We start from the raw sequence: 26,762 nt of genomic DNA on the forward strand, positions 1-26,762 counted from the left end.
GAGATCAGTTCAAAAAATAAAATATGCGTGCGTGCACAGGCACACCCCCCCACCTACATGCACACTATAGTGTGTTTGTGCGCGCGCGCGTGTTGAGATAAGAAATGAAACTTGAAAGCCAATGAGAGGGAGGAACAACCCTAAAGAGCCAAGAGGCCTTTTTTTTTATCCTCATTAATGTATACACACACACTAGAAGGTTGCAGATAACTTGATCTCCTCATATTTATAATAGTAGGTCACAATCTGGTTCTAGATTGGTTCTGAAAAAGAATCAATAAAATGAGAAGAAGTTGACCTGAATCTTGAAGAAGTGCATGTTAAGGTATTCCTGTCTCAAAGAAACATGATACGCAACAAAGATTATTTAAAACCTTTTTTTTCTAAGTAAGAAAATCATACGGTATCTGTACGAAATTAGATGGGATTAGGAAGAGTCAAACTCCTAACATGAAGCTGAGTTTCCCTAAAAAATCTAACTTAGCTCTTTTTTTTCTTTTCTTTTTGGTCTTTATTCAATTTCTTTTCATGTTTGTAAGTTTTGCAAAATCTTGCTTAATATTGGGTCTCAGTCATAATTTTTTACTTCTACAACCCCTCTCGTCGAGACAAAACAATAATCCACAAAATTTCGAGAACAAATTGAATAAAGACAAAAATATAAGGAGCCAAGTTGGCTGTTTTTGGAAACTCAACCTCATTAACACTCTTTTTACCACGTGAGCTAGACTCCACCTTATATCTAAAAATCTGTAGCTTCCAAAAGTTCAAGGGCATCATCATATGCTCAGTATCATTTGTGTTGCATTGACAGACGCAAGCTGCCCATTTACCGATAGCTTAGGTCTGTAAAAGGAACTGGACTATTCGAACTCGATTTGTGTTTGACTCGTTCAAAACTCGTTTGAGATCGTCCCGTCTCACAAACAACCCAAACTACAACATATTTTCAAGCTTGTTAATAATGTTTTGGGGTCAACCGATAAGAAACCTGTCTTGTTCACTTCACTACTCTACTCAAAAAGTATTTCTCAATTCAATCATTACTCTCTTTAACCTTTCAATCATTACTCTCATTTCTCACTCTATCTCTCTCCACTTTTTACCTCTCTCTTCAATCATTACTCTCATTTCTCTCTCTACTCATTATCCAAAAACACTACTTAAATCACAAATCAAACAAAGCACAAAATACTCGAGCGTGGCTCCAGATGGAACTCCCCAGTATAAGTCAATTAACAACAATTGTTTCCTCACAAATTCAAGTAGAAATTCACAGTGGAACCATATGTATAGAACTTTAGAAGAGTCTTTCACATACCTACATCTTGCCAAGCTGATCGATAATCATGACCTTTCACCGTGGAGATTAATGATGTCATTGTTGCCTGCCTTCAATCATATGAGAGCAAAATATGAAGTATAAACACAAAATATAATCTTCCTCTCAAGGCTTTCACACCTCTGTACTCTACTCTAAAATACGAAAAACATATTCTTGCTCTTAAGGCTTTTACACATCTGTACTCTAAAATACGAAATTATATTCTTATATCAAACAGGAAGAAGAGTAAAGAGTAAACAAAGTAACAATAGACGTTAAAACAATTGATAAATTATACACCAGGAAAGAAAAGAGCACCCAATAAATAAAAGACTGCATTACCAGAAATTGCAAATATCCCAAGGATTTATGTTCTGGAACACACTTCCAGAAACACTGTACACCTTCGTTTCAAATGACGACTTTCACATGAGCGATCCCTCCAAGTTGTCCTATTTATTTCCTTGATAATTTCTTTTGGAGAAAACAAAACAAAATGTACTGAACTAAAATTCAGAGTCTTATCAACATAAAAATGTGGTAACAATACTCCCAGAAATGTGTTATGACTGAATAATCTGAAAAATAGTACTCTGTTTCATTCATGTGTCTAGCCTGAAAGAAGTACATCCTTATAACTATACATTGACGTAGACCATATTGCAGCACATTTTGGATAATGCAGCCAATCAGCGTTCCAGGTATTATAGATATGGACAAATTTATGCACATGGTAAGCTTAGAGCCACCATGTGCTGATATATAATTAACAGCTAATGCATGAAAACAACCCATGAAAGTATTGATGCGGTCAGAAAAGTCAGGAACAGACCTTGATTTCGTATTGTGTTTATTTGTGGCCCTGTCATTTCTACTCCAGCATCAGTCAGCAATGAAATACCGGATGAAGTTATGTTGAAAGGGAATACCAGAGGGGGAGAAATTGGAGATTTTGCCACCTTCATAAACCTCTCACCTGAAAATAAAAAGATTTTGATTAAAAGATAAGGTAGCTAGATGACTGAAACTAATAAAATAGTATCATATGCTGTAACCTACAACAGGATGAGATGATTTTGTTACATAACTTTCCTAATATGTGGGAAACGCAGTCCTTAGAAGTAATCAAAATATGAATTCATTATCTCCACTTATTTTTTGCACAAATCACTAGCCACGTATGCTATTTGTTGTGAGAGGTGTGTTATTTGGTCCTTAAATGATCCTTACTAAAGGGCCGTAAGGATAAATACAAGGATCTCCAGAAGTGTATGGGTGCCAAAATTAGAGAAAAAATATCCTGAATTAGCAAGAAACACAAAGGTGGGTGATAATACAAATTCCAAATAATATACTGCAAAAACTGATTCCAATTTTGGCCTATTCACCGCTTCAAGGCCCCAAACTATCACTGGGTCTGCCGTATCAAATACTTGGTCAAATTCAACCGGAACATCTCTTTTACAACCTCACTTGAATAGAAACAAACTCATAGAGTGCACACTCTAAAATAAGACATCCATCAAACCACATAAAAGCATATACAAACCTGATTTAGCTTCAAGCACAAGACGTATAGTGACAGCATGAGCCCAATGAATCCCTAAAGCAGGAACAAGATGAGAATCGAATGTCGCAGGACCCTCTAGAATGTCATCCCTGCTTTGAGCTGCACAGATGAATCAATGGTGTTTAAGGAGAGGAGCAAAATCTCTCATAAGCCAACTATGCCATTCTACCTTGGAAACAATACTGGGAGACTTCATTACGGCTTTGAGATCTAACTTGGTTTGTAACCACTACAGGAATTTGAGAAAATTCTGCAAGTGACCTGAACACAGCAGAAAAAGATGATCATTTGAGAAACAAAGACAATCATCCATAGCGAAGAAGTTCGACAAATAAGCAGATGAGGGTTCAAATACAGTTCTCACTTGATGAACGAAATATGCCAACCCAATAGATGTTGTTTAGGAGGTCCTTGCTCGAATTCCCTAACCAAAGAATCATGAAAAAAATTCTTAAACAGCAACACAAGCCAGAGGAAATGACATGTTCCATGACAACTGTGAAGCGAAGTCCCACATTGCCTGGATACCTAAGTAATATGAAGAATATAAGAGTGAGGGCACTCTCACTTCAAGAGCAAGTTTTTGGGGTTGAGTTCTACCTAAGATTGTGTAACATGGTATCAAAGTTAGGTACCAAAGATGGGTAGGGTGTGTGTCTCTAGCCTACACGCGTGCTACAGAGTGAGCACGCTGCGCGTGAGGGAAGGTGTGAAGTAAAGTCCCACGTCGCTTGGGTACCAAAGTAATATGAAGAATATAAAAGTGAGGGCACCCTCACTTCAAGAGCTAGCTTTTGTGGTTGAGTTCTACCCAAGATCGTGTTGTGAATATATATTCTGTATCTTCTTGTAATATGCTATTTTAGGACATGTATCGTAATCAAATCATAGCATAATCATATCGTAATCATATCATAGCGTAATCATAGGATAATCATATCGTAATAAAATCTTGTAATCTTCCTTTCTTAAGCATAGCTTTACTCTATTTAAAGGTGTACTCCCCTCATTGTAATTCATTCAGAAATAACATCAGTATTTTCCGTCTCTGTTTCTCTGTTTTCTATCATGGTATCAAAGCGGGTTCCGAAACTCTAACCTGCTTTCCAATCAGTCTTCTATCCTCAGATCTCTCTCCCTCTGTCAGCTACTATCGTTCCCTCTCTCTTTGTTTTTCAACAACCCAAATCACAAGAAATACACACAGCAATCGACACCCATCCCTCTCCAACCGCCGGTGACCTACCCACACTCCGACAACCTCCAGCAGCACTTGCCGGCACGGCAGTAGCTCCGGCAACCTCTGTTACAGCTCCGACTAACCAGTCTAAGGCAGATTGGTACTCTGGTATTCTGTTTTCTTTTTTGACTGCGTTTCTCTGTTAGCATCATGTCTGGCGATAAAAATCAGGCTATTAGTGTTCGTTTGACCGGTAACAACTACTCCTACTGGGCTCATGTGATGAAAATTTTTGTTGTTGGTAAAGAAATGTGGGGATATGTAGACGGTTCTACGCTACCTCCTTCTGATCCAAAAAACCCAGGGTATGCCACTGCCTTGGGAAAATGGAACACAGGGAATGCACAGATTTTGACTTGGTTTCACAACTCCGTAGAACCAAGTATTGGCATGATTTTTTCGAAATATAACACAGCAAAGAAAGTTTGGGATTATCTACAAGCTCTGTATCTTGAATCAAATTTTGCTAAACGATATGAGCTTGAAATGTCCATCCGAAATACCACCCAAAACAATAAATCGATTCAAGAATTTTATAACGAAATGACTACTTATTGGTCAGGGAACCTTCAGATTTGCAGCTACTTGATAGTTATGTCAGATTTCGTGAGGAGCTACGACTTGTTCAGTTTCTCATGGCCCTTCGGCCTCAGTTTGAGCCTTTTCGTAAGGCTATCTTGCATCGGTCTCCATTGCCCTCAGTAGATGGTGCTATTCTGAGTTTATTGCTGAGGAAACGCGGTTCAAAGTGGCTAATCTTGCACCTCCCTCACAGTCTGTCTTTGCTGCTCCATTTGCTCCATCTGGCCAATATCCGACACATCACTCGCCCACTCCAGCATCTCATCCTGTCCAAATTGCGGCCAAGCCAAGACCTCAAATTCCTGAAGATGAGTGTAACTATTGCCATCAGAAGGGTCATTGGAAGCATCAATGCCCTAACTGTCCCAAGCCAAAGGGACGAAATGTTACTTAGTCGACTGGTCTTCATGCCCCGCATCAGTCTCGGGCACCACAACAGCATTCTCGCCCTCCTGCAGCCTTGGCAGCACCGGCCTCCAGTAGTGCACCTCCAGAGTTTGATTATGAGCAATTTCAGCAGTTTCAGGCTTACATGGAAGCCATTCGAGGGGGTTCCCCCCAAGCTTCTGCCATGACTACCACTCACTCAGGTTTGCGTGGTTCTCCCACCTCAGGTATCCAACCCACCACTTGGATCTTTGATTCTGGCTCTTCTCATCATATGACTCCTGATATGTCTCTTCTTAGTAATTGTGTGCCACCTGTTTTTCCTATTAGTATTGCCACAGCCAATGGTTCTCCCATGCATGTTACTTCTATTGGTTCCATTCTATCTTCTACTGCACCTTCACTATCTATTCCTAATGTCTTTTATGTTCCTTAGTTATCTTTGAGCCTACTTTCAATCAGCCAATTATCCGACTCTAGTTTTGATGTTGTTTTCTCTTCCTCTGGTTGTGTTGTGCAGGATCGGGATTCCAAGAAGTAGATTAGGGCAGGCCGTAGAGTTGGTGATCTCTATCTTTTGGAGCACTTGCATCTCCCAATAAAAACCTTCTTCCACTGCTGCGTCATCTTTTTGTTTAGATCATAAGTCATCTCCATTTTATCTTTGGCATTCTAGATTAGGACATCTGTCTAGTGAACGTCTAAAACTTTTAGTTAAATCAGGTCATTTGGGTCATATTTCAGTCAGTAATATTTCAGAATGCAGTGGTTGTAAGTTTGCAAAAATGTCAGCTTTACCTTTTAATAAAAGTACCTCTGTTTCTACTTCACCTTTTCAGCTTGTTCACACTGATTTATGGGGCCCTTCTCCGGTTGCTACTAAAGGTGGTTTTGTCTATTATGTCTCTTTTGTGGATGATTTTAGTCGGTATACTTGGGTTTACTTAATGACACACAAATCTGAGTTCTTTACGATTTATAAGAATTTCCATACCATGGTTCAAAATCAGTTTTCTACATCGGTTAAAATTCTTCGGTCTGACTTGGGTGGGGAATATTCACTCTCAGAGTTTCATAAATTCCTAGATTCGCTTGGGACTATCCACTAATCGTCTTGCACTGACACTCCTACCCAAAATGGTAAAGCTGAAAGAAAACATTGTCACCTTCTTAATACTGCTCGGTCTCTACTCCTATCACGTGTAACAACTTCAGGTAAAAGATTCGAGTAAAATGCATCTTTGTCGCATGAAATGGGAGAGCAACGACAAAGTTGAACAATAGTTCAAAAATGAAATTAGGCTTCAATACCAAGGTACATGAATCCTCTAGCATTTAACTAAACTTTTAAGCTTAGGGTTTAAGTACATGGAATATTATCTTCCTAAAGTACTTAGCAGTGGAATACAACGGGATAACTCTGCCAAAAGATGCAAGAGTTTCAAGACATTTAGCAATATACTATAACTGAATATCAAATAACCAGTTTTTAGTAATATTTCGAGAAACATGGTCACATGGGCAGAGTAGCTACTTAATATTACAACTACACCTGATGTCATTGACTTGCAATCAAGCCCATCGTTCTTGGAATTTACCATTTACTGTATTTCATTATTATAGTAGTTTCTATCCGCAGCCCCTTAAGTCTTTGCGTGCTTTATTCATTCCCGGTGGTCTAAAAGAAAGAGTCCAAGCCTTCTTACTATTGTATTAAATACTGCTTATTGGTTCGAGTCCCGCAGACAGGCGATGGAAGGTATTCTACACAACCTTAACGTCGGGGGAGAACAAATAAAACTTCAGCTTAATATGATAAACAAACACAACTTGAACTTACCCTGAGACAAGAGCTGTCATGCTATCAATGACAAGCAACTTCACTTCATGCTGGAGAAGTGAAACCTTGATCTGCTGCAAGCTGGTAAAAAGAACAAAACATATAAACTAGAAAATTGTACTAGGTAGTTCTTATCCTCACCTGGTAAGTCCAAGTATAGGAAGTAAGGCAGAAAGACAATGGGCTTCTAGATATTTCAGATAATTTAGGCAGAACTAAGAGAGAACTTACACCATAACCAACATTACCTACCTTCCAATTTGCAGAATTCAATTACAGACAGCAATAACTTTTCAATTAGTAAAGGAAAAAAGAAAACAAGCTGCATTAGGTGCAAAATAGATGCTTAGGTTTAAGAGAGAAAGGCAATGTATCAATTCCTAGCAGAACAGAGGTCCACTTTCAGTGCCATTTCAAATATACTAGTCCAAAATCAGTTTCATTGTCATAACTCATAGCCAGTACTTTTTATCCTGTTCGTCCAATTTCTTCATTAGTTTTTACTGTCAGAAAGATGCTCAAGAATTGTTACCAAAACCATAGAAAATTCTAGTGCCAACATTTTTATGATGCTATGAGTAAAGCCTACAAGCCTAATACTGCTAAGAAGTGTAACTCTATTCAAACCTCTCAGTAAATTCAGCCAGTGATGCCGGCTTCAAAACTAGGATCCTACCAGCCATCTGCAGAATAAATGGAAGTTACTCATTAGATGAAAAACATTCGACGGTAAGATATGATTTAAAAAATGAAGAACTGGATAAGCATGCTGCATACCTCCTGTGCCATTCCTTCCATGTGAAATAGTTCTGGGAAACTATTGACTCCGATTTCTATCAACCTGAGACAGGCAGATTTTATAGGTTGGGTAATTGCATGTCTAACTAAATTGATGAAGTACAACAAAAATCACAAACCTGAAAGAAGATATACCAAAAAGGCATGCCTTGGATACCTTCTTGAACTAAATTTGGATTCCACATCGACATAAATTACACGGCCATCCAAACCGCCAAACTTAGCAGGCAAGGAAGCCAGTAATGAAAGCTTCATGCAGAACTGCATTTTAAAACAAATATGAGTCCTATGACTAGATAATTTGATATATCAACATCCCCAAATAGGAAGATCTCTAACATCGCATCATCCATAGCCTTTAAGGATGGCTAGGCTATAGAACCACATATAATTATCTCACTCGAATGAAAATACAATCATGCGAAGTGGCAAACACTAATCAATGTAATTGCTGGACTTAGTATACAATTTTACAACTCCAGCGGTTTAGGCAGAATTTCCAAACCAATCCCGCCGTCATATACTTTAGAAATGGTGGCCTTCTCATTTCAAGTAACCATTGGAGCATTTAATGAAAGGAATCCAAAAATTCACGGAAACATCGACTAATTTCATACCTGTGTTTTGCCAATTCCGGCAGGACCGACCAACTCTGTCAAAACGCCAAAAGGTATGCCACCACATAAGACCTCGTCCAATCCTTTTAGACGTGTGGGGAGATGGCCAGAATAGAATTCATTTTTGATCCGCTGCTCCAGTAAGAATAATACCTAGACGCAAAAGTGAAATGAAAATAATGACTTAATTATCTCCTCCACTTTAGTCCTGGCAACTACAAACTTATCTCTAATACCAATCTGGTACCCTTACAGTTTGATAAGGTGGACATGCAATTTCACTGACTTGCGCTACTGCAGATGTAACTTCTGCAAGCCCCACATCTAACACCTCCATCAACTCGAATTCAGTTAATGATAACACATCCTGGAAGAAAACTAACTTGAGGAGTCAAACTCCTCCCAATCTATTCAGAGAATATTTACATAACAGGTTGAAAAGACTATTTCCCACTGATAAACTAAGTATTGAAACTGTTCAGTGTATTTGCGAAACCAAATCAAAATTTCAAATGGTTGATGTGCACAAATTGAAGGAAAGGCATATTTCCAGACATCAAAATTTAGATGGGTTACAATTGAGACTCAAAATTTACCACATGGATGTGATGGTACTATGAAATCTTGTCTACACAATGCAACAAAAGGACTTGATGCTTCAAAATCTGAGGTTAATTACCAACAGGGTAAGACGTGCCCTGCAAGGTAAGCGAAATAGACGTAATTAATTGCAACATTCCCCAAGCATCCCACAGGTACGTATACGAAAGCCATTAAGGCATTCAACCTCGGACTCTTGTCCTTCGCTTTGTATCCAGCACTTGCGATGACAGATGACTGTGCAAGAACTTCCACGGAGGATGAATCGATGTGGTCCCAAGAGATAATAATAATAATAATAATAATAATAATAACAAAAGTTTACCCATGGAAACCCTCAAAAAGTAACATCGGCCTAACTAGTAATTAAATCAATCATCCTTTGATCCTTTCTACAATTTCTACGATCACACAACACAAATAGAACGAATTCTTACAGCTTATCAACATCAGCTAGAGTTAATAATCAAACTAGCCCGCCTTTCTACAACCACTATTGTGATCAACGTCACCGATCGCTGTACTTACTGGATTTCTATTGTCAATTACGAATTGAAATGCAAAAAGTCACTAGTCTACACAAGATTAAGCCCGTGTACTCAAACTGCATCGTCAATGTCGGAAAACAATAAGCAAGGCTGAACCATAGGAAAAAGTTGCTGATAATGCTGATCGAATTGAGACAAAAGTACGAAGAGAACGGAGTTCAATTGGTGCTCTTAGGCGTGGATAAGTTACCTTAGCTGTCAATAAGTTACGAGCTGCGAAAACGTTGGCAATTGATTTGGGCAGACCCATCTCACTGAGGAGCTTGTTCGCCATCTCTCTCTCTCTCTCTGTATGCCTATGTACAAGCGTTGTATACTCTACCATACCCTGATACTCATTCCACTTTCGCGTTCCCGCCGTATGGAAACCCTAACCGGTTCTGTTTTTTTTTTTAACAGGGTAACAGCTAACGGTTCTGTTTCAAATGGGAGAAAGAAGCAAACCCTAGAAAATACACCCCTTTTACGCTCATTTATTATTAGGGAGAAGAACGTGGTTATTAGTAGACTGTTACCACCAGCTCTTCTAAAAGTTTAGATGTCAAAGAGAAGGGCAATTTTATTACTATTTATATATTTAACACGTTCTCTCACGTGTAGCAAGACTTTCCTCCGTAAATGGAATAAACATGTATAAATAACAGGATCTAATATCATATTAGATCACCAATTCATCTAAACGCTTAAGCTGTTAAAGGAAAATACAATTTTATTATTTATACTTTTAACAGTTATTTCAAGAGGAGGATAATGAGGAGTACATTGATATAATATAAGAGCATCTCCATTGTAATAATTAAATTGATATGAATAAGTAAACTTAACAATAATACTAAAAAAACACCTCACATTGTAATAAACTAAATTACAAGTCTTTTAGCAAATAATCAAATTCCACTCATTTCATAACCAAACTTATAACAACTTTTACCAATAATCAAAACTCAATAACCAAACCCAATTACTAAACTCAAAACTCAATAACTAAAAAATACCTTACATTAGAATCGTCTCATCGAGACGAATAATTTGGTGTGATCAGATGCGTAATTGGAACTCGTTTGCTATTGGACATAGGTGCATTTGCGTATTATGGGGTTTTTTTTTTTATAGAGATGCAAAAATAACGAATGTGGAGGTAAAGATTGTTAAGTTTGATTATGAACTAAATGGATAATCAAATGCTGACGTGGCACATTTTGGTTATTGATTTTGATTATTCCCATTGCGGATGCTCTAAGAGCATCCACAGTGGAATAAACAAAATAAAAAATTGTTAAAGTTAGCAATGTTGGAACAAAAAAGTGCTCATATTAGAATAACCAAACCTAGCAACATCTTAATAACTCATCAAATTTTGGCTCTTCAATAATCAAAGTTAGCAATATTTTGTCAATAATCAAATTTTATCTCTCAATTAAGTACACCAACATTACACAAAAACATTATATCTTCCAATCTCTCTCTCTCTCAACAATATTTTCAAAAAATAATTTTAAAAAATTGTAACTTTTAGATTTTTTTTTCAGTTTTTTTCAGAAACTTTTTTTTTACAAAAAATAATTTTTTCAAAAATTGTAAATAACTATAAGTAAATAAAGTGTGTTTTTCAAAACTCTTTTATAGAAAACTGTTTTTTACACAAAATCTGTTTTTAAAAAACTGTATTTATAGTTTTTAAAATTTCAAAAGCTATTTGTGTAAATATAATTCTTTCAAAATTTCTCAAAATTGTATTTACAGTTTTTAAGTGAACAAAGTGTTTTTTTTTTAACTGTTTCTAACAAACTATTTTTTTTTCCCCTTCAAAAACCGTTTTTTTCAAAAAATATGCGTGAAATGAATGGAAAAAGTTTGGAGGGCACATTGATTTTGATTATGGGCAAAAAATAACCAATGTGGGACTTAACATTGCTAACTTTATCAACCTCTAAATGGATAATCAACATTGCTAACTTTTTTTTTTAACTGTTCTTCACATAAACTTTTACTTGTGAACTCTTATCATCAAGACATATAAATTATCCACATATAATTGATAAAAAGTTCATAGAAATTGAAAATACTTAAGATAAGATGAAATAAAAAACGGTAAGCCAAACTTAGCCTAAATTAAGTGTTCGTATCATATTCTTGATGGTTTGTTTATGTCATTGTCGTACATTGCAAAAGGAAGTTATATGGGAGTTAATTTTTAGACTCCAATTTTATCCAAATGCACTCATCTTTTTGTTTGCATTCAGGTGAAATTACACAATTGTACTTTTCATCATTTCATGTTTGAGGAAAAGAATGCAGGGAAGGGCTGTAATACACACCTTTTATTTGGGTGTGTATCATATGCACCCTCATTGCAACACACCAAAATGTTATGATTCCCAAAATGTTATGAATCTATTGCTAAAAAGTTGCGAATCATATTGATGAAAAGTTACGAATTTTTAGTGTAAAAGTTACGATACGAAATAAAATGTTATGAATGACCGGTCCTACAAGTAATTTTTTTATGAGGTGGCACAATATGAACCACACAATAGGTACACATCTTAAAATGGTATGTATTGAAGACTTTTCCAAGAATGCATGGAGGATATTTTTATAAGTTCGTATAAATAAAGACAAAAAAAGGAAGTGCACTTAGGCTGGGTTCCAGAAACAAGTCAAGAACTTATTTTTTGTTGAATAAGAAGGGTTGTTCCGGAAAATAAGAAGGGTTCTATTTATTTTGGAAGAATTTATATAGGTACCAATGGGCGCCGGGAGGGAAATCATACCGGTGGCCGTGCCGGGCCGTCTCCGGCCACCGGATGGCCGATCCGAGCCGTCCAAAAATTCTAAAAAAAAAAATCGAGGGGGCCTTCGCGGGAATCAACGGCATCTGAGGTGTGTAGGGTGCTTGATCCACACAGAAAAGGGGTGCTCCGATCAAGCACCCTACACACCTCGGATGCCGTTGATTCCCGCGGTAGCCCCATCGATTTTTTTTTATAGAATTTTTGGACGGCTCGGATCGGTCATCCGGTGGCCGGAGACGGCCCGGAACGGCCACCGGTACGATTTCCCTCCCCCGGCGCCCATTATCATAGCAACAGTCTTATTTTTTATATAAGGCAACTTCAATCTCAAAAATCATGTGTTTACGCAAATAATTTTTCTATCACTATGGATCTTGTTTGATAGATCTCATTGAGATCTTTAATACGGTGCAAAAAAAATTGAATTTTTTTTTTCATTTACATTATTTTTGAGTTTGAAAATGTGAAAGGAACTTTTTATTTGAATTTTGTGGAATGACCTTTCTTATTTTTTTGAATAAGAAGTGACAAAATAAGTACTTATTTTTTAAGAAGATTTTCGGAACGGAGCCTTAGTGACGACAATGACATAAACAAACATGCTAACGTACACCTACCCCCAGGGCCGGCCCAAGGGTTTTAGATGCCCAAGGCCAATAAAAAAAAGTGTGCCCTTAAAAAAATAATACTTAACAATTTTTATAGCAACAATCACAATACACAAAAGCCAAACCAATATAAAGTTCTACTAATTATTACATACGAACACAAAATAGAAAGTCTCCAAATAGACAAATACATATTTTCTCAAGAACGCATGAGTGTCACTTGAATATTACTCGTCTTGCATTTCTAGAAGCAAAGTTCTACTAATCTAAGCACCACCAGCCAGGGCTCTGCATTTAACAACATACTTACAAATCTAAGCACCACCAGCCAGGGCTTTGCATAATAAGAGAATACTTACCGATTTGAAGCCTCGCAAGTCGCAAGCGAATGGGAGATATACTCTAAGACTCCACAGTGTATATTATACTAGCATATACTGGTCCTGCATTTTAATTTTCAATAAGCTCAAATCAAGTGGAGAATAAAAAAATCCCTAATTTTTCCCACCTAGCTCGACTAGATATTTACATGATTTGAACATCCATTAAAGTTGCGGATAAAAAAAAAAATCCATTAAAGTGAGTTTAATTTGTTTAAACATAGCCATTTGAAAAATATTTCTTTCATTAGTGCTTAGCCTCGTTGGCTCGTTTGGCTGCCTAGCTTCCTTCTAAGTTTTGTCCTTATTTACTTTTTCCTTTCTTTCAAATGGACCCAGAAAACAAAAGAGAAACCCTCTCTCTCTCTCCAAAAAGCACAGCCATTGACATTGTCTAATTGAAACTTGAAAGGATAGTTGGTTTCTTATTTCTTGAAAGGCAGTGCCACAGTGGCTGATTAAATATACCTCGAAGACTCGAACACAGTGGCACAGTCGGCCCCTTCCCAAAATCCCAGTTCGGCAATCAGTAGTTCCCCCTTCGTTTGGACTTTGGTGAAAAAGTGATATCATCAATCGATCGTGAGAGAATTGATCGACGATCGTCTTCAGCAAAACGTGAAAGAATCGACGATCGTCTTCGTCCGTTCGTTCTTCGTTTTTTCCCTTTTTCCTTCGTTTATATTTTTTTTTTCGTTTGACAGTGAGACTGTTAGAAACTGAGAAAGGGTTTGAAAAAAAGACCATTTAGATCTCTTAATTACAAAAAGGCCACCGAGTTTTTTGGGCTCTTACTGGATCATGTGGGCTGCAGCAGGTTTTTATTGGAATGGGCCTTTTTTTTTCCTTCTATAGGTCCAAAAAAGACTTCTACTCAAGCCCAAATCAAAAAATTAGAGAAGTGCCCCTAAAATTTGGCCTTTTTGGGATGCCCAAGGCCCAGGCCTCTTGGGCCTTGGGGTTGGGCCGGCCCTGCCTACCCCACCCCTTACCCTTCATAAATCTCACCCAATCATTTCACTTTCAAACAACAAGGCCTCTCCCTCATATCACATAGTAATTTTCCACTTTATTTGTCACCCCATTTCTTGTCATCTTATGTAATTCCACATACTGGTGTTTACAGTACTGCAGATAAAGCTCACGTTTAAGGCGTGGGGAGACCACGACCTCAAGCGGAGTTGCTTTAGGCAGGGCTAGCCCCAATCCCTCACTCATGTCCACAGCCTCATTCATCGGCGTCGCGACATTGAATCCCTGAAGCAAACGAGCAAGCGTCAAGTGCATCATCAGATATGCCGCCCTAGCTCCGGGGCACGATCTTCTCCCTGAACTGAACGGTAAATACTCAAATTCGTGCCGTCTTTCACCAGCTTTTACATCCCCATGAAGAAACCTCTCTGGCTGAAACTCATGAGGATCAGTCCAAACACGAGGATCGTGGTGCAACTTCCATGCATTTACTATCAAGCGAGTCCCTTTAGGGACAAAGTACCCGGCCACATGGCAATCTTGGATTGCTTCGCGGGGGATCAACAAGGGGCCTGAAGGGTAGAGTCGCAATGTTTCCTTGACGGAGGCTTGGAGGTAGATTAGGTCTTCGACATCAGATTCCACGACCCACCTTTCTCTTCCGACGTGGGTGTCTAGTTCTTGTTGGACAAGTTTGAGAGATTTTTTGTGGTTTAGGAGGAGGGAGAGTGCCCATATCATGGCAGCTGTTGTGGTATCAGAGCCTCCCAGGATAAGACTCTGCAAATTTAATCAGAGATAGAAAAGTTCTCAATCTCAATTTAAAAGGTTCCAGTAACTACCATTTACAATCAGCAAAGTATAGTCGTTTACAGACTTTTTAAACTACGAGTCACAATAAGTGATAAGTGTTTTTCCAACTTGAATTCAAATGACTTAAAAAGCCTCCTCATTCTATACAGTATATGTGTTTGTAGAAGTTTAAGCCTATCATCTGTGAACATAATTGCTGGAGTCCAATGACGGTAGCATTATTTAGACAGAGGAAGATGACACGGGAGCGTCTGAGTGTCTCACTAATGAACCACTTCGTTATTAGGTGCGATGATGTCAGTGTTTATTTCACAATTGCAGCCTACAACATCCCATTCCCCGTTTTGTTGTATAATTAGACACAAATTGTAGATGTCTGGAAAAGCTCAACTGCTATTTGGAGGTGCAATCCTCCCTACTATTTCTTTTTGTAGGGGAGAAGTGGCCCTCGTTCCCTGCTATTGGTAGTGAAGGAAAATATATCTTAAAACAAAAGAACTACAAGAACATTATACTTGAAAAAAAAAAATGCAACTATAGGAAGTGTACCAGGGCAGTTCCCTTGATGATGCTCCTATTCGTGTGACCATGTTCCATGCCATCTTCCGGAAATATAGACAACAACACGTCCATAAGGTCCTGTTCCTGTTTCACCTGGCCGTTTTTCCGGTTCTGGACATGTTCTTCCAGCCATCTGCTCATGAAACAGTCCATCACTTTGGCATTTTGCTTCATCAATCTCACATGTCCTTGCAAATCCATCCACTCGAAAGCTCCAGTAAGAAACATAAACTGGTCCATGGCTCTGGTGAAAAGCCTAGCCTCCCCGTCTTTCTCATCCTCACTGAGGCCGTATCGTATCCCTGCGGTAAGGGTAAGAGCCAGGACTAAGGTTCAAGGGGATCAAGATAAGAGGATAGCAAAAAAAATAAAGTTAACCAAGAAAACACAATTTCTTCCAGAAGCATTAAGAAAAACCTATTTAGAGCCAAAAGAATCTATATTAGATAATCATTGATACATTTCAATTGTTTCCAAAAGAATCTATAATTTTGGGCTGTCAAAAATAGCATGCTATCAACAGAAGTTCCAAAATAAATTGAAAAAAAACTGCGGGTCTTGTAACATAGTTATGTCCTTGCCTGCAATTGCCCGGAGCATTAGGTTCATAGTTACTATCTGAAACCAATGAGTCATGTCTACCTCTGTAGCACCAGGTTTATGACAGTTATCTCCTCCTTCAGAAATACCATTCAATTGTTTGACGCACAGTGAGTACAAGTCATTGATACACAAGCCCACCTCCGAGGCCCGCATGTGCTTCATAAGCTCCAGGTGACGGTTCGATAAGAACTCAAGAGTCATCACCTTACGAAGCTCGCGCCAGTAGGGACCATGAGGACCGAGCGCTGACATGGCACCATCATACCCCATGTATTTCACGGCGGCAGACTTTGGGCGAGAAACAAAAGCACAGTCATTGGTGGTGAAGCATTCCATGATAGTTTCCTTGCCGCTCACCACTAGGGCCCGCCGCATACCAATTTGGATTGTGAAAATGGGCCCATGTTTGACGGCCATGGCTGCGAGAGTCCGGAAAACCGGAGTTTTTCCACCTAGAAGATGGAGGTGGCCAATAATTGGCCACGCACCTTTTGGCTCCGGCGCATTAATACCCTTACTGGCTTTCGACTTCCACAGGCAATAGAGTACAAGGAAGGCTAGAAGCGTTCCTGTTGCTTCAAGAAGAAGTTGACGATCCATTTTGGAAACAAGGGAGAGAGGGAGAGGGAGATATAAAGACTAAGAACTAGACTATATTTGCTCACTTCAATAAGGCTGGCAGGATTGTGGTCGGCAGGGGGACAAGAAGGCTGGCAGAGGACTTGGCCCAATCCCAAATGGAACTGTACTGTAACGCACCATTTGGTAGAGACCTAAACTCCAAACCCCGATGCGACCCATCTAGTACTCTATCGATGAGGATTATCTAACTGCGTGAAAATGTGACCATATACTCACGGAGTACTAGGCAAGAGAGAAGTTAAGCCACATGAAGAATGCCCATGGGGCCAGTTCACCAACGTAGGATCTAGCCCTATAATACGGGAAATTTTAAAATCAGCCCAATGGGCTGACAATAGTAAGTATATGAATGTGTATTAAATGATGTAAAAAGTGCACAAAAATATGTGTTTTTCTTGCCTTCTAGTGTGTTTATCGTCAGCCCAGTGAACTGACAATAGCAAGACCGCTATAATAATTCATGTTGATATGGACAGATTACCCAGTCACAAAGTGGTCCAAATTTTAAATTATTCTCCCTTGGTTTTTCTGCCAGCCAAAAGTGGTCCAAATCAATTGTCAACGATCGCTGTACTTACTGGATTTCTATTGTCAATTACGAATTGAAATGCAAAAAGTCACTAGTCTACACAAGATTAAGCCCGTGTACTCAAACTGCATCGTCAATGTCGGAAAACAATAAGCAAGGCTGAACCATAGGAAAAAATTGCTGATAATGCTGATCGAATTGAGACAAAAGTACGAAGAGAACGGAGTTCAATTGGTGCTCTTAGGCGTGGATAAGTTACCTTAGCTGTCAATAAGTAACGAGCTGCGAAAACGTTGGCAATTGATTTGGGCAGACCCATCTCACTGAGGAGCTTGTTCGCCATATCTCTCTCTCTCTGTATGCCTATGTACAAACGTTGTATACTCTACCATACCCTGATACTCGTTCCACTTTCGTGTTCCCGCCGTATGGAAACCCTAACGGTTTTTTTTTTTTACAGGGTATCAACTAACGGTTCTGTTTCAAATGGGAGAAAGAAGCAAACCCTAGAAAATACACCCCTTTTGCGCTCATCTATTATTAGGGAGAAGAACGTGGTTATTAGTAGATTGTTACCACCAACTCATTAGGCCTCAGAGAGAGAGGGGCAATTTTATTACTATTTATATATTTAACGCGCCCTCTCACGTGTAGTAAGACTTTTCTTCGTAAATGGACTAAACATGTGTAAATAACAGAATCTAATACCATATTAGATCACCAACTTATCTTAAAACTTGAGCTGTTAGAGGGAAATACAATTTTATTATTTATACTTTTAACAGTTATTTCAAGAGGAGGATAAAGAGGAGTACATTGATATAAGAGCATGTACACCAATAAAATGTAAAATGGCTATCAAAATGTCATCTTTTGTATTTTAGCCAATCACTTTTTTCCTCATCTCTACAGCAAACGTAGGTATTTTACCTCTATTTGATAAAAATATTACTACTCCAAAAAGTTGCCACTTGTGTGGAGGAGAGAGAGGAGGGGTGCATGTTTAGAGAGGGAATAAAGTACTCCAGGAATTCTTTATTCTTTACCTTTGGAACAGTAGCTCGCTGAAAGCACCAAGGTTTTTTGGCAAATGTATAATACCTAAGCTGATCCCTAGGCTGCTATAGGGGTGTTTTCAACACTTGATTCTCCACTTTACCTAATATACAGAATCTGGTGCTGTTGCCCTAAGTGGAAGAATTATTTTAGAAGTGGTTTGTGTTCCGCTTTCTTTCATTGAAAAATAAATACTTATTTGTAATTTTCAAATTTAAAAATAATAAGTTTATAAAAATAAAAAATATATGTAATATGGATATTGTTTGATAGATTTCGATGATATCCATCAAACCTTGCAAAAAAATTGAAAAATTATTTTCGTAAGCCTATTATTTTTAAGTTTTAAAATAGGTCCTTATTTTTTAAGTACATGCTACGGAATATTTGAAAATCTGGAACGGGGCCTAATAGTTACATGGTTTGTTTAGCTTTTTAAAAGGAGGATACGATGAGGTTTAAGGCCCCGTTTGATAATAGTGATAGATGGATGAGATTCGAAAGGAGATGGGATTAGGATTGTGATTGGTAATGAGAAGGGATTATTAATGAGAAGGGTTTGATAATAGTTTGTTTGGGATGAGATTAGATGATGAGATTATTAATATCATGTTTGTTTGAGATGAGATTGGATTGATAGAAGAAATTGGTCATGAGAAGGGATTGGTAATGAGAAGAGGTTGGAATTGGACTACGAATACCAAGTCCCACGGGGTATTGCTAATACCCCCTAGGGACCGGATTGTTCATCCCATGGGACTACCAATCCGGACCAATTTTGGATACCAAACAAAGAATTACTAATACCATCACCTTACTAATCCAATCCCAACTTCCAATCCGTTTATCAAATCAAATGGGGCCTAAAAGTTAAGGGGTTTGGCGTTGGGTTACTTTTGTCTTCTGTACAATATTTATGCTAATTTTGTATAAAAGTTTTTTAGATTATTTATTAGGCTGAATGGGAGGAGTTAGAAAGGAAAAAAATGTTAGTTAAATTTAGATAAAAACAGAAAAGGATAAAAAGGACTTCGAAAATTATGCCCACTTTAGATTATTTTTTAGCATTAGTAAATGTTTTTAAGTTCTTCACACAAAACTTTTACTTGTGAACTCTTATCATCAAGACATATAAATTATCCACATATAATTGACAAAAAGTTCATAGAAAAATACTTAAGATAAGATGAAATAAAAAACGGTAAGCCAAACTTAGCCTAAATTAAGTGTTCGTATCATATTCTTGATGGTTTGTTTATGTCATTGTCGTACATTGGAAAAGGAAGTTAATTATATGGGAGTTAATTTTTAGACTCCAATTTTATCCAAATGCACTCATCTTTTTGTTTGCATTCAGGTGAAATTACACAATTGCACTTTTCATCATTTCATGTTTGAAGAAAAGAAAGCATGGAGGACATTTTTATAAGTTCGTATAAATAAAGACAAAAAAAAGGAAGTGCACTTAGTGACTTAGACAAAATGGATGTGCTTAAATCAATTCCCTATATTAATGGCTTTTAGCATTTTGGTTAAGGTATTGGATGCCTATTCCCCAATATGTTCGTGGCTATTCACAAATTTGGCTCGGAACTCTCCAACACTTTAGCAAATATTTCAAAAGAAAAATTATTCACTTTTGCCGACCTAGGGGTTGGCTTGGGCATGACTCGCATGAGACGTAAGAATTTGCCCCCATATGATCGGGGGGTTGTAACCTTCCTGAGTCATAATAAATAAAATAAAACAAAAATCAAGACCATGTTATATAGTAGATTGTTTAGTTGATTTAGGCCTGTCAATGGGCCAAATTTGACAAATCTGAATCCGATAAGACTCGAATCTGATAGTAGTAATCCGGATCCGATCTGAAAACTTTTTTAGTTCAAAAATTTTAGCAAAATTTTTTTTTTCAAAAAAAAATATTTTCCAAAAAAAGAAATTAAAAAAAATACACCTTCTTAAAACATATATTTTTTCAAAATAAAAAATTTACAGTTTTCTTTTTAAAAATTAAAAATAAAATTTCGGATCGAATTGATAACGGATTTAATCCGATCCGTATTTGAATTACCGGATTCAGATTATTAGGTCGACATTATCGGATTCGGATCGAATTTTTAGGATCAAATCCGATCTATTGACAGGCCTAATTTGATTCACATACATGCTAATGTACACCTACCCCACCCCTTACCCTTCATAAATCTCACCCAATCATTTCCCTTTCAAACAACAAGACCTCTCCCTCATATCACAAAGTAATTTTCCACTTTATTTTCCATGTTACAGACACCCCTTACTCCACGTACTATGTCTGCTCTACTGCAGGTAAAGCTCACGTTTAAGGCGTGGGGAGACCACGACCTCAAGCGGAGTTGCTTTAGGCAAGGTTAGCCCCAATCCCTCACTCATGTCCACAGCCTCATTTGTCGGCGTTGCGATGTCGAATCCCTGAAGCAAACAAGCAAGCGTCAAGTGCATCATCAGATGCGCTGCCCTAGCTCCTGGGCACGATCTTCTCCCTGAACCGAACGGTAAATACTCGAACTCATATTCGCGCCCTCTTTCACCAGCTTTTGCATTACTATCAAGAAACCTCTCAGGCCGAAACTCACAAGGATCAGTCCAAACACGAGGATCGCGATGCAACTTCCATACGTTCACTATCAGGCGAGTCCCTTTAGGAACAAAGTACCCGGCCACATGACAATCTTCTATTGATTCGCGGGGGATCGACAAGGGGCCCGGAGGGTAGAGTCGCAATGTTTCCTTGACGACGGCCTGGAGGTAGATTAGGTCTTTGATATCAGATTCCTCCACCCACCTTTCTCTGCCAACGTGCATGTCTAGTTCTTGTCGGACAAGTTTGAGGTATTTGTTGTGGTTTAGGAGGAGGGAGAGTGCCCATATCATGGCAGCTGTTGTGGTATCAGAGCCTCCTAGGATAAGACTCTGCAAATTTAACCAGAGATAGAAAAGTTCTCAATCTCAATTAATTGAAAAGGTTCCAGTAACTACCATTTACAATCAGCAAAGTATAGTATAGTCGTTTACAGACCTTTTAAACTATGAGTCACAATAAGTGATAGTGTTTTTCCAACTTGAATTCAAATGACTTAAAAAGCCTCCTCATTCTATACAGGATATGTGTTTGTAGACGTTTAAGCCTATAATCTGTAAACATAATTGCCGAAGTCCAATGACGGTAGTATTATTTAGACAGAGGAAGATAACATGGGAGCGTCTGAGTGTCTCACTAACGAATCACTTCATTGTTAGGCGCGATGATGTCGGTGTTTATTTCACAATTGCAGCCTACAACATCCCATTCCCCGTTTTGTTGTATAATTAGACACGAATTGCAGATGTCTGGAAAAGCTCAACTGCTATTTGGAGGTGCAATCCTCCCTACTATTTCTTTTTGTAGGGGAACTGGCCCTCGTTCCCTGCTGTTGGTAGTGAAGGAAAATACATGTTAAAACAAAAGAACTCCATGAAAGTTATACTTGAAAAAAAAAAAAAACAATGCAACTATAGGAAGTGTACCAGGGCAGTTCCCTTGATGATGCTCTTGTTAGTGTGACCATGTTCCATGCCATCTTCCGGAAATATAGACAACAACACGTCCATAAAGTCCTGTTCCTGTTTCACCTGGCCGTTTTTCCGGCTCTGGACATGTTCTTCCAGCCATCTGCTCATGAAACAGTCCATCACTTTGGCATTTTGCTTCATCAATGTCAAATGTCCTTGCAAATCCATCCACCCGATGAATGGTATCACATCAGAGCACTCGAAAGATCCAGTAAGAAACATAAACTGGTCCATGGCTCTGGTGAAAAGCCTAGCCTCCCCGTCTTTCTCATCCTCACTGAGGCCATATCGTCTCCCTGCAATAAGGGTCAGAGCCAGGACTAAGGTTCAAGGGGATCAAGATAAGAGGATAGCAAAAAAAATTAAGTTAAAACACAATTTCTTCCAGAAGCATTAAGAAAAACCTATTTAGAGCCAAAAGAATCTATATTAGATAATCATTGATACATTTCAATTGTTTCCTAGTATAATTTTGGTCTATCAAAAATATCATGCTATCAACAGAAGTTCCAAAATAAATTGAAAAAAAACTGTGGGTCTTGTAACATAGTTATGTCCTTGCCTGCAATTGCCCGGAGCATTAGGTTCATAGTTACTAGCCGAAACCAATGAGTCATGTCTACCTTTGTAGCACCAGGTTTATGACAGTTATCTCCTCCTTCAGAAACACCATTCAATTGTTTGACGCACAGTGAGTACAAGTCATTGATACACAAGCCCACCTCCGAGGCCCGCATGTGCTTCAAAAGCTCCAGGCGACGGTTCGATAAGAGCTCAAGAGTCATCACCTTACGAAGCTCACGCCAGTAGGGACCATGAGGACCGAGCGCTGAAATGGCACCATCATACCCCATGTATTTCACGGCGGCAGACTTCGGGCGTGAAACAAAAGCGCAGTCATTGGTGGTGAAGCATTCCATGATGGTTTCCTTGCCGCTCACCACTAGGGCCCGCCGCATACCAATTTGGATAGTGAAAATGGGCCCATGTTTGTCGGCCATGGCTGCGAGAGTCCGGAAAACCGGAGTTTTTCCACCTAGAAGATGGAGGTGGCCTATAATCGGCCACGCACCTTTTGGCTCCGGCGCATTAATACCCGTACTGGCTTTCGACTTCCACAGGCAATAGAGTACAAGGAAGGCTAAAAGCGTTCCTGTTGCTTCAAGAAGAAGTTGACGATCCATTTTGGAAACAAGGGAGAGAGGGAGAGGGAGAGGGAGAGGGAGAGGGAGATATAAAGACTAAGGGCTAGACTATGGGGTGTTTTAGGAACTTATTTTTTGGCTTTTCATTTTCAGTTTTTCGACATTTTGAATTATGGCTAAAAAGTATTTTGAGTATGGTGAAAATGTTTGGGAGATATGCGCAGAATGTATTTTGAAACTGTAGTTGTGTTTGGTGAGTGAATGTTGAAAATGAATTATGGGTTGATTTTTTACCAAGTTGCCCTTGGCCTTTATTATTGTGTTAAAAATGTGTAAAAAGTTATTTCTCACTTTTATTAAGATTTTCAGGTGGTTCATATTCTTATCGATCACTAGCATATAAGTATATATTGTTTATATCTCTCCTCTTTATTTGGTTATAGAGTTCTCCTAGGGCGCTCGTTGAAAACTCTAGAGCTAAAAATTTATTATTACCATTTAGAATAAAATGATTAGAAAAATAAAATCTTCGCACTGGTTCAAACGGATTGAAAATTAGAGCACTTAATTTTTTACACTGTTTATATATTAAAAAACATGATTCAAAAATTAAGTGTTCCAATTTTCAATCCGTTTGAACCAGTGCGAAAATCTTATTTTTCTGATCATTTTATCCTAAGTGGTCATAATAAATTTTTGGCTCTATGACTTTCAACGACCACCCTAAAAGAGCCCTATAACCAAAAATTGGAGGGCAAAACTGGGAAAAGCTCCTCCGAACCGAAAATGAGAAAATGCAAAAATGAGAAAAGCTCCTTCGGGCCTCATTTTGCATTCTGTTTTCTTTAGTTAAAATCAATAATTCTATTTTGACAAAATCCATTCTGGAATGAGGTGCCAAACACCCATAATGCAGAAATGAGAATGGGAAAATCCACCTGCCAAACACCCTCTATATTTGCTCACTTCAATAAGGCTGGCAGAGGACTTGGCCCATTCCCAAATGGAACTGTACCATAACCCACCATTTGGTAGAGACCTAAACTCCAAACCCCGATGCGACCCATCCAGTACTCTATCGATGAGGATTATCTTGGGGAAAATCACGGGTCAGTGGTGTGCAGTGGAAATAATGACCGCTTGATGGTACCGAGTTCTGAAATTACAAGAGCCATGGTATGCCCAAGAATATTGACCAAAGCATGGTAAGGCTTTGCACGCTTACGATTTTACCCTTTTCTTTAACAGCCAACAACTTTATTATTCTCTCTCTTCCTTTACTACCTTGTACGTCTCTCTCCTCTTTTAACAGAAAGTCTAGGTTCACCATATATGTCCACCATACGCATGTGGGATCCATTCCGAGTCTCATAAAAATACAAAAAAATATTCATAAATTTAAAAATAATTTGTTATGGGGCCTTGTAAAAAAAAGAAATTCCAACGGATATCGGTAAGTATTTTTTCTGAATTCGTAGAGTAAAATTGTTTAACTGCTTAGTTTCGCCTTCGTAAATTCAAAAAAAATACTTACTGATATCCGTTAAAGTTGATTTTTTATAAGACCTCATAAAAAATTATTTTTAAATTTATGAGTACTCTATTTTTTTAGGTCTCGGAGTGGGCACCACATGCATGAGGTGGGCATATGCGGTGGAACTGTAGCATTGTCTTCCAATATGTACATCAAAAACTCTTCAAAAATCGTGTGTATTAATTGTGGGTTTGATTTATGTGAACAGAATCGTGGGTCTTATAATTTCTATCAAAAATATGTTTGAGCCAAAGATGTGGACGAAAATTGAGCGTACAAAGAGGCATGAAGGGGACTCAAGTTACCAACCTAAACACGTATTCGAACCCACACAAATGCAAGTTTAAAGCCACGCCAGAATAAACGGTGTTCTTGGGCCTTTCTCTTTGTCACTCGTTAACGAAACTGATCAAGATTGGGGAACCACTCAATCATCCGTCTGTAATTGTAATGACCCGGATTTTTGCCCTTTTTTTTTTTAATACAAATTTGAAATGTTAAAACTAATTCAATAATTAGTTAGATTTATTAATTAAATTATATTATTATGTGTATATTTGATATTACTAAAAAAAAATCGTATTCGAAACATATTATACTTTAGAGATATACATTCATCTCTTATCCTTCGTATCTAAATGCTAATTAGAATTCTATTGAAACTATATCTCTCTCTCCTCCCGAATTCCACCACCTCTATACTTCTCCTCTATAAATGCCTCTCTCCTCTCTCACAATACAACACTCCTAGTCCTCTACAAAAACAAAAAAAAACAAGAAAAGAGGGATCACACCCTTTCAATTTTTGTCCATATCACGTCCCTCTATTCACGGCTTGTTTCCTCCTAGTTGCTGTCGTTTTTAGGCTTAAGTTTCTTCACGAAAGTTGTAGAGGGCGTCGAGAACTTTGATTTCGACCCAAGAATTGCCCAAAACGATCAAGAATTTGATAGAGTTATCGCCATTCAAAATTAGGTAAAATTCTTGGATTCTGATTTCCAGGCAGATTTAGCGATCCTTCTAAACTTCCATTTTTCTACTACTTAGAGTGGTTTTCGGGCTTAGACTTTTTCATGAAAGTCGTAGAGCGTTTCAAGATCTTCGCGAGAGGCATAAGAATCATCCAAAACGGCAGATGTTTGGTCAAGTTATTCCAGCTCTAAGTTGCTGCTAGAATATCAATCTTTCGCCACCAAACGAAAACCCACCGGACTCCACCGAATCGCCTTGTCCGGATTAAAGGTATTATAATCTATATCCTACCTTCTCCTAAGTATAATAAGTGTTTATGCATTGTTGTTTAACGTTTCGAAGTAGGAGAAATCAACCCTGACGTCGCACGGTATCCTATCAAATTTTTAACTTACTCGAGACCAAGTCCATATTGCCAAAAGGCTAAACTCTATGTCTGTGTGGACCACATGTTTATTGTATAAAGAGTAAGTCAAGTTTTTTTGCAAGGGATAAGTGAAAAGGTAGGTAGTAGTTCTTTCAAGATCAAGACCAAGTCTATATTGCCTAAAGACTACACTTTATGTCTGTGTGGACCGCATATTTATTGTATAAAGAGCAAGTCATATTTTTTAGCAAGTGATAAGTAAAAAGTTAGGTGGTAGTTCTTTCAATATTAAGACCAAGTCCATATTGCCCAAAGACTACACTTTATGTCTCTGTGAACCACATGTTTATTGTATAAAGAGCAAATCATATTTTTTGGCAAGTGATAAGTAAAAAGTTAAGTGGTGATTCTTTCAAGACAGGTGGTGATTCTTTCAAGACCAAGTCCATATTGTTCAAAGACTATACTCTATGTCTGCCGGACCACATGTTTATTGTATAAAGAGCAAATCATATTTTTTGGCAAGTGATAAGTAAAAAGTTAGGTGGTGGTTCTTTCAAGACCAAGACCAAGTCCATATTGCAAAAAGACTACACTCTAATCCTGTTTTTATTGCCTAATTATTTTAGGAAGTTTGTAGACCCGTGTTGGGAAGGGTGGTACAGGGTAATGAGGCTGCAAGAAA

General features: G+C 38.2%; 3 protein-coding genes across 7 annotated transcripts; all 3 read right to left on the minus strand.

The window, feature by feature from the left end:
* Window positions 1-170: 170 nt before the first annotated feature.
* Window positions 171-15,841, minus strand: LOC131319278 (DNA repair protein RAD51 homolog 2). 5 transcript variants are annotated; one of them, XM_058349570.1, is made up of 13 exons: window positions 15,624-15,841; window positions 8,612-8,725; window positions 8,359-8,511; window positions 7,899-8,002; window positions 7,721-7,784; window positions 7,571-7,626; window positions 6,944-7,024; window positions 3,259-3,318; window positions 3,064-3,155; window positions 2,874-2,993; window positions 2,157-2,300; window positions 1,322-1,388; window positions 171-331 (listed from the first exon to the last, which is right to left on the minus strand). In XM_058349570.1, exons 1-12 carry the CDS (start codon window positions 15,834-15,836, stop codon window positions 1,348-1,350), a joined length of 1,242 nt encoding a protein of 413 aa, XP_058205553.1. In that variant the 5' UTR covers window positions 15,837-15,841; the 3' UTR covers window positions 171-331; window positions 1,322-1,347. The 5 variants fall into 5 exon arrangements, with proteins under 5 accessions (XP_058205553.1, XP_058205482.1, XP_058205694.1 ...); XM_058349499.1 differs by lacking the exon at window positions 171-331 and having other exon boundaries at window positions 488-1,388; XM_058349711.1 differs by lacking the exons at window positions 171-331; window positions 15,624-15,841 and adding an exon at window positions 9,697-9,947 and having other exon boundaries at window positions 488-1,388.
* On the minus strand, window positions 12,054-23,280 carry LOC131319191 (xanthotoxin 5-hydroxylase CYP82C4-like). Its single transcript, XM_058349384.1, has 4 exons — window positions 22,622-23,280; window positions 22,015-22,355; window positions 20,611-21,420; window positions 12,054-12,148 (listed from the first exon to the last, which is right to left on the minus strand). Exons 1-3 carry the CDS (start codon window positions 23,241-23,243, stop codon window positions 20,788-20,790), a joined length of 1,596 nt encoding a protein of 531 aa, XP_058205367.1. The 5' UTR covers window positions 23,244-23,280; the 3' UTR covers window positions 12,054-12,148; window positions 20,611-20,787.
* On the minus strand, window positions 16,137-17,040 carry LOC131319557 (xanthotoxin 5-hydroxylase CYP82C2-like). Its single transcript, XM_058349912.1, has one exon. It carries the CDS (start codon window positions 16,836-16,838, stop codon window positions 16,152-16,154), a length of 687 nt encoding a protein of 228 aa, XP_058205895.1. The 5' UTR covers window positions 16,839-17,040; the 3' UTR covers window positions 16,137-16,151.
* Window positions 23,281-26,762: the final 3,482 nt, after the last annotated feature.

This window comes from Rhododendron vialii, chromosome 1a (genome assembly GCF_030253575.1).
Source record: "Rhododendron vialii isolate Sample 1 chromosome 1a, ASM3025357v1".
Taxonomy (NCBI): Eukaryota; Viridiplantae; Streptophyta; class Magnoliopsida; order Ericales; family Ericaceae; genus Rhododendron; species Rhododendron vialii.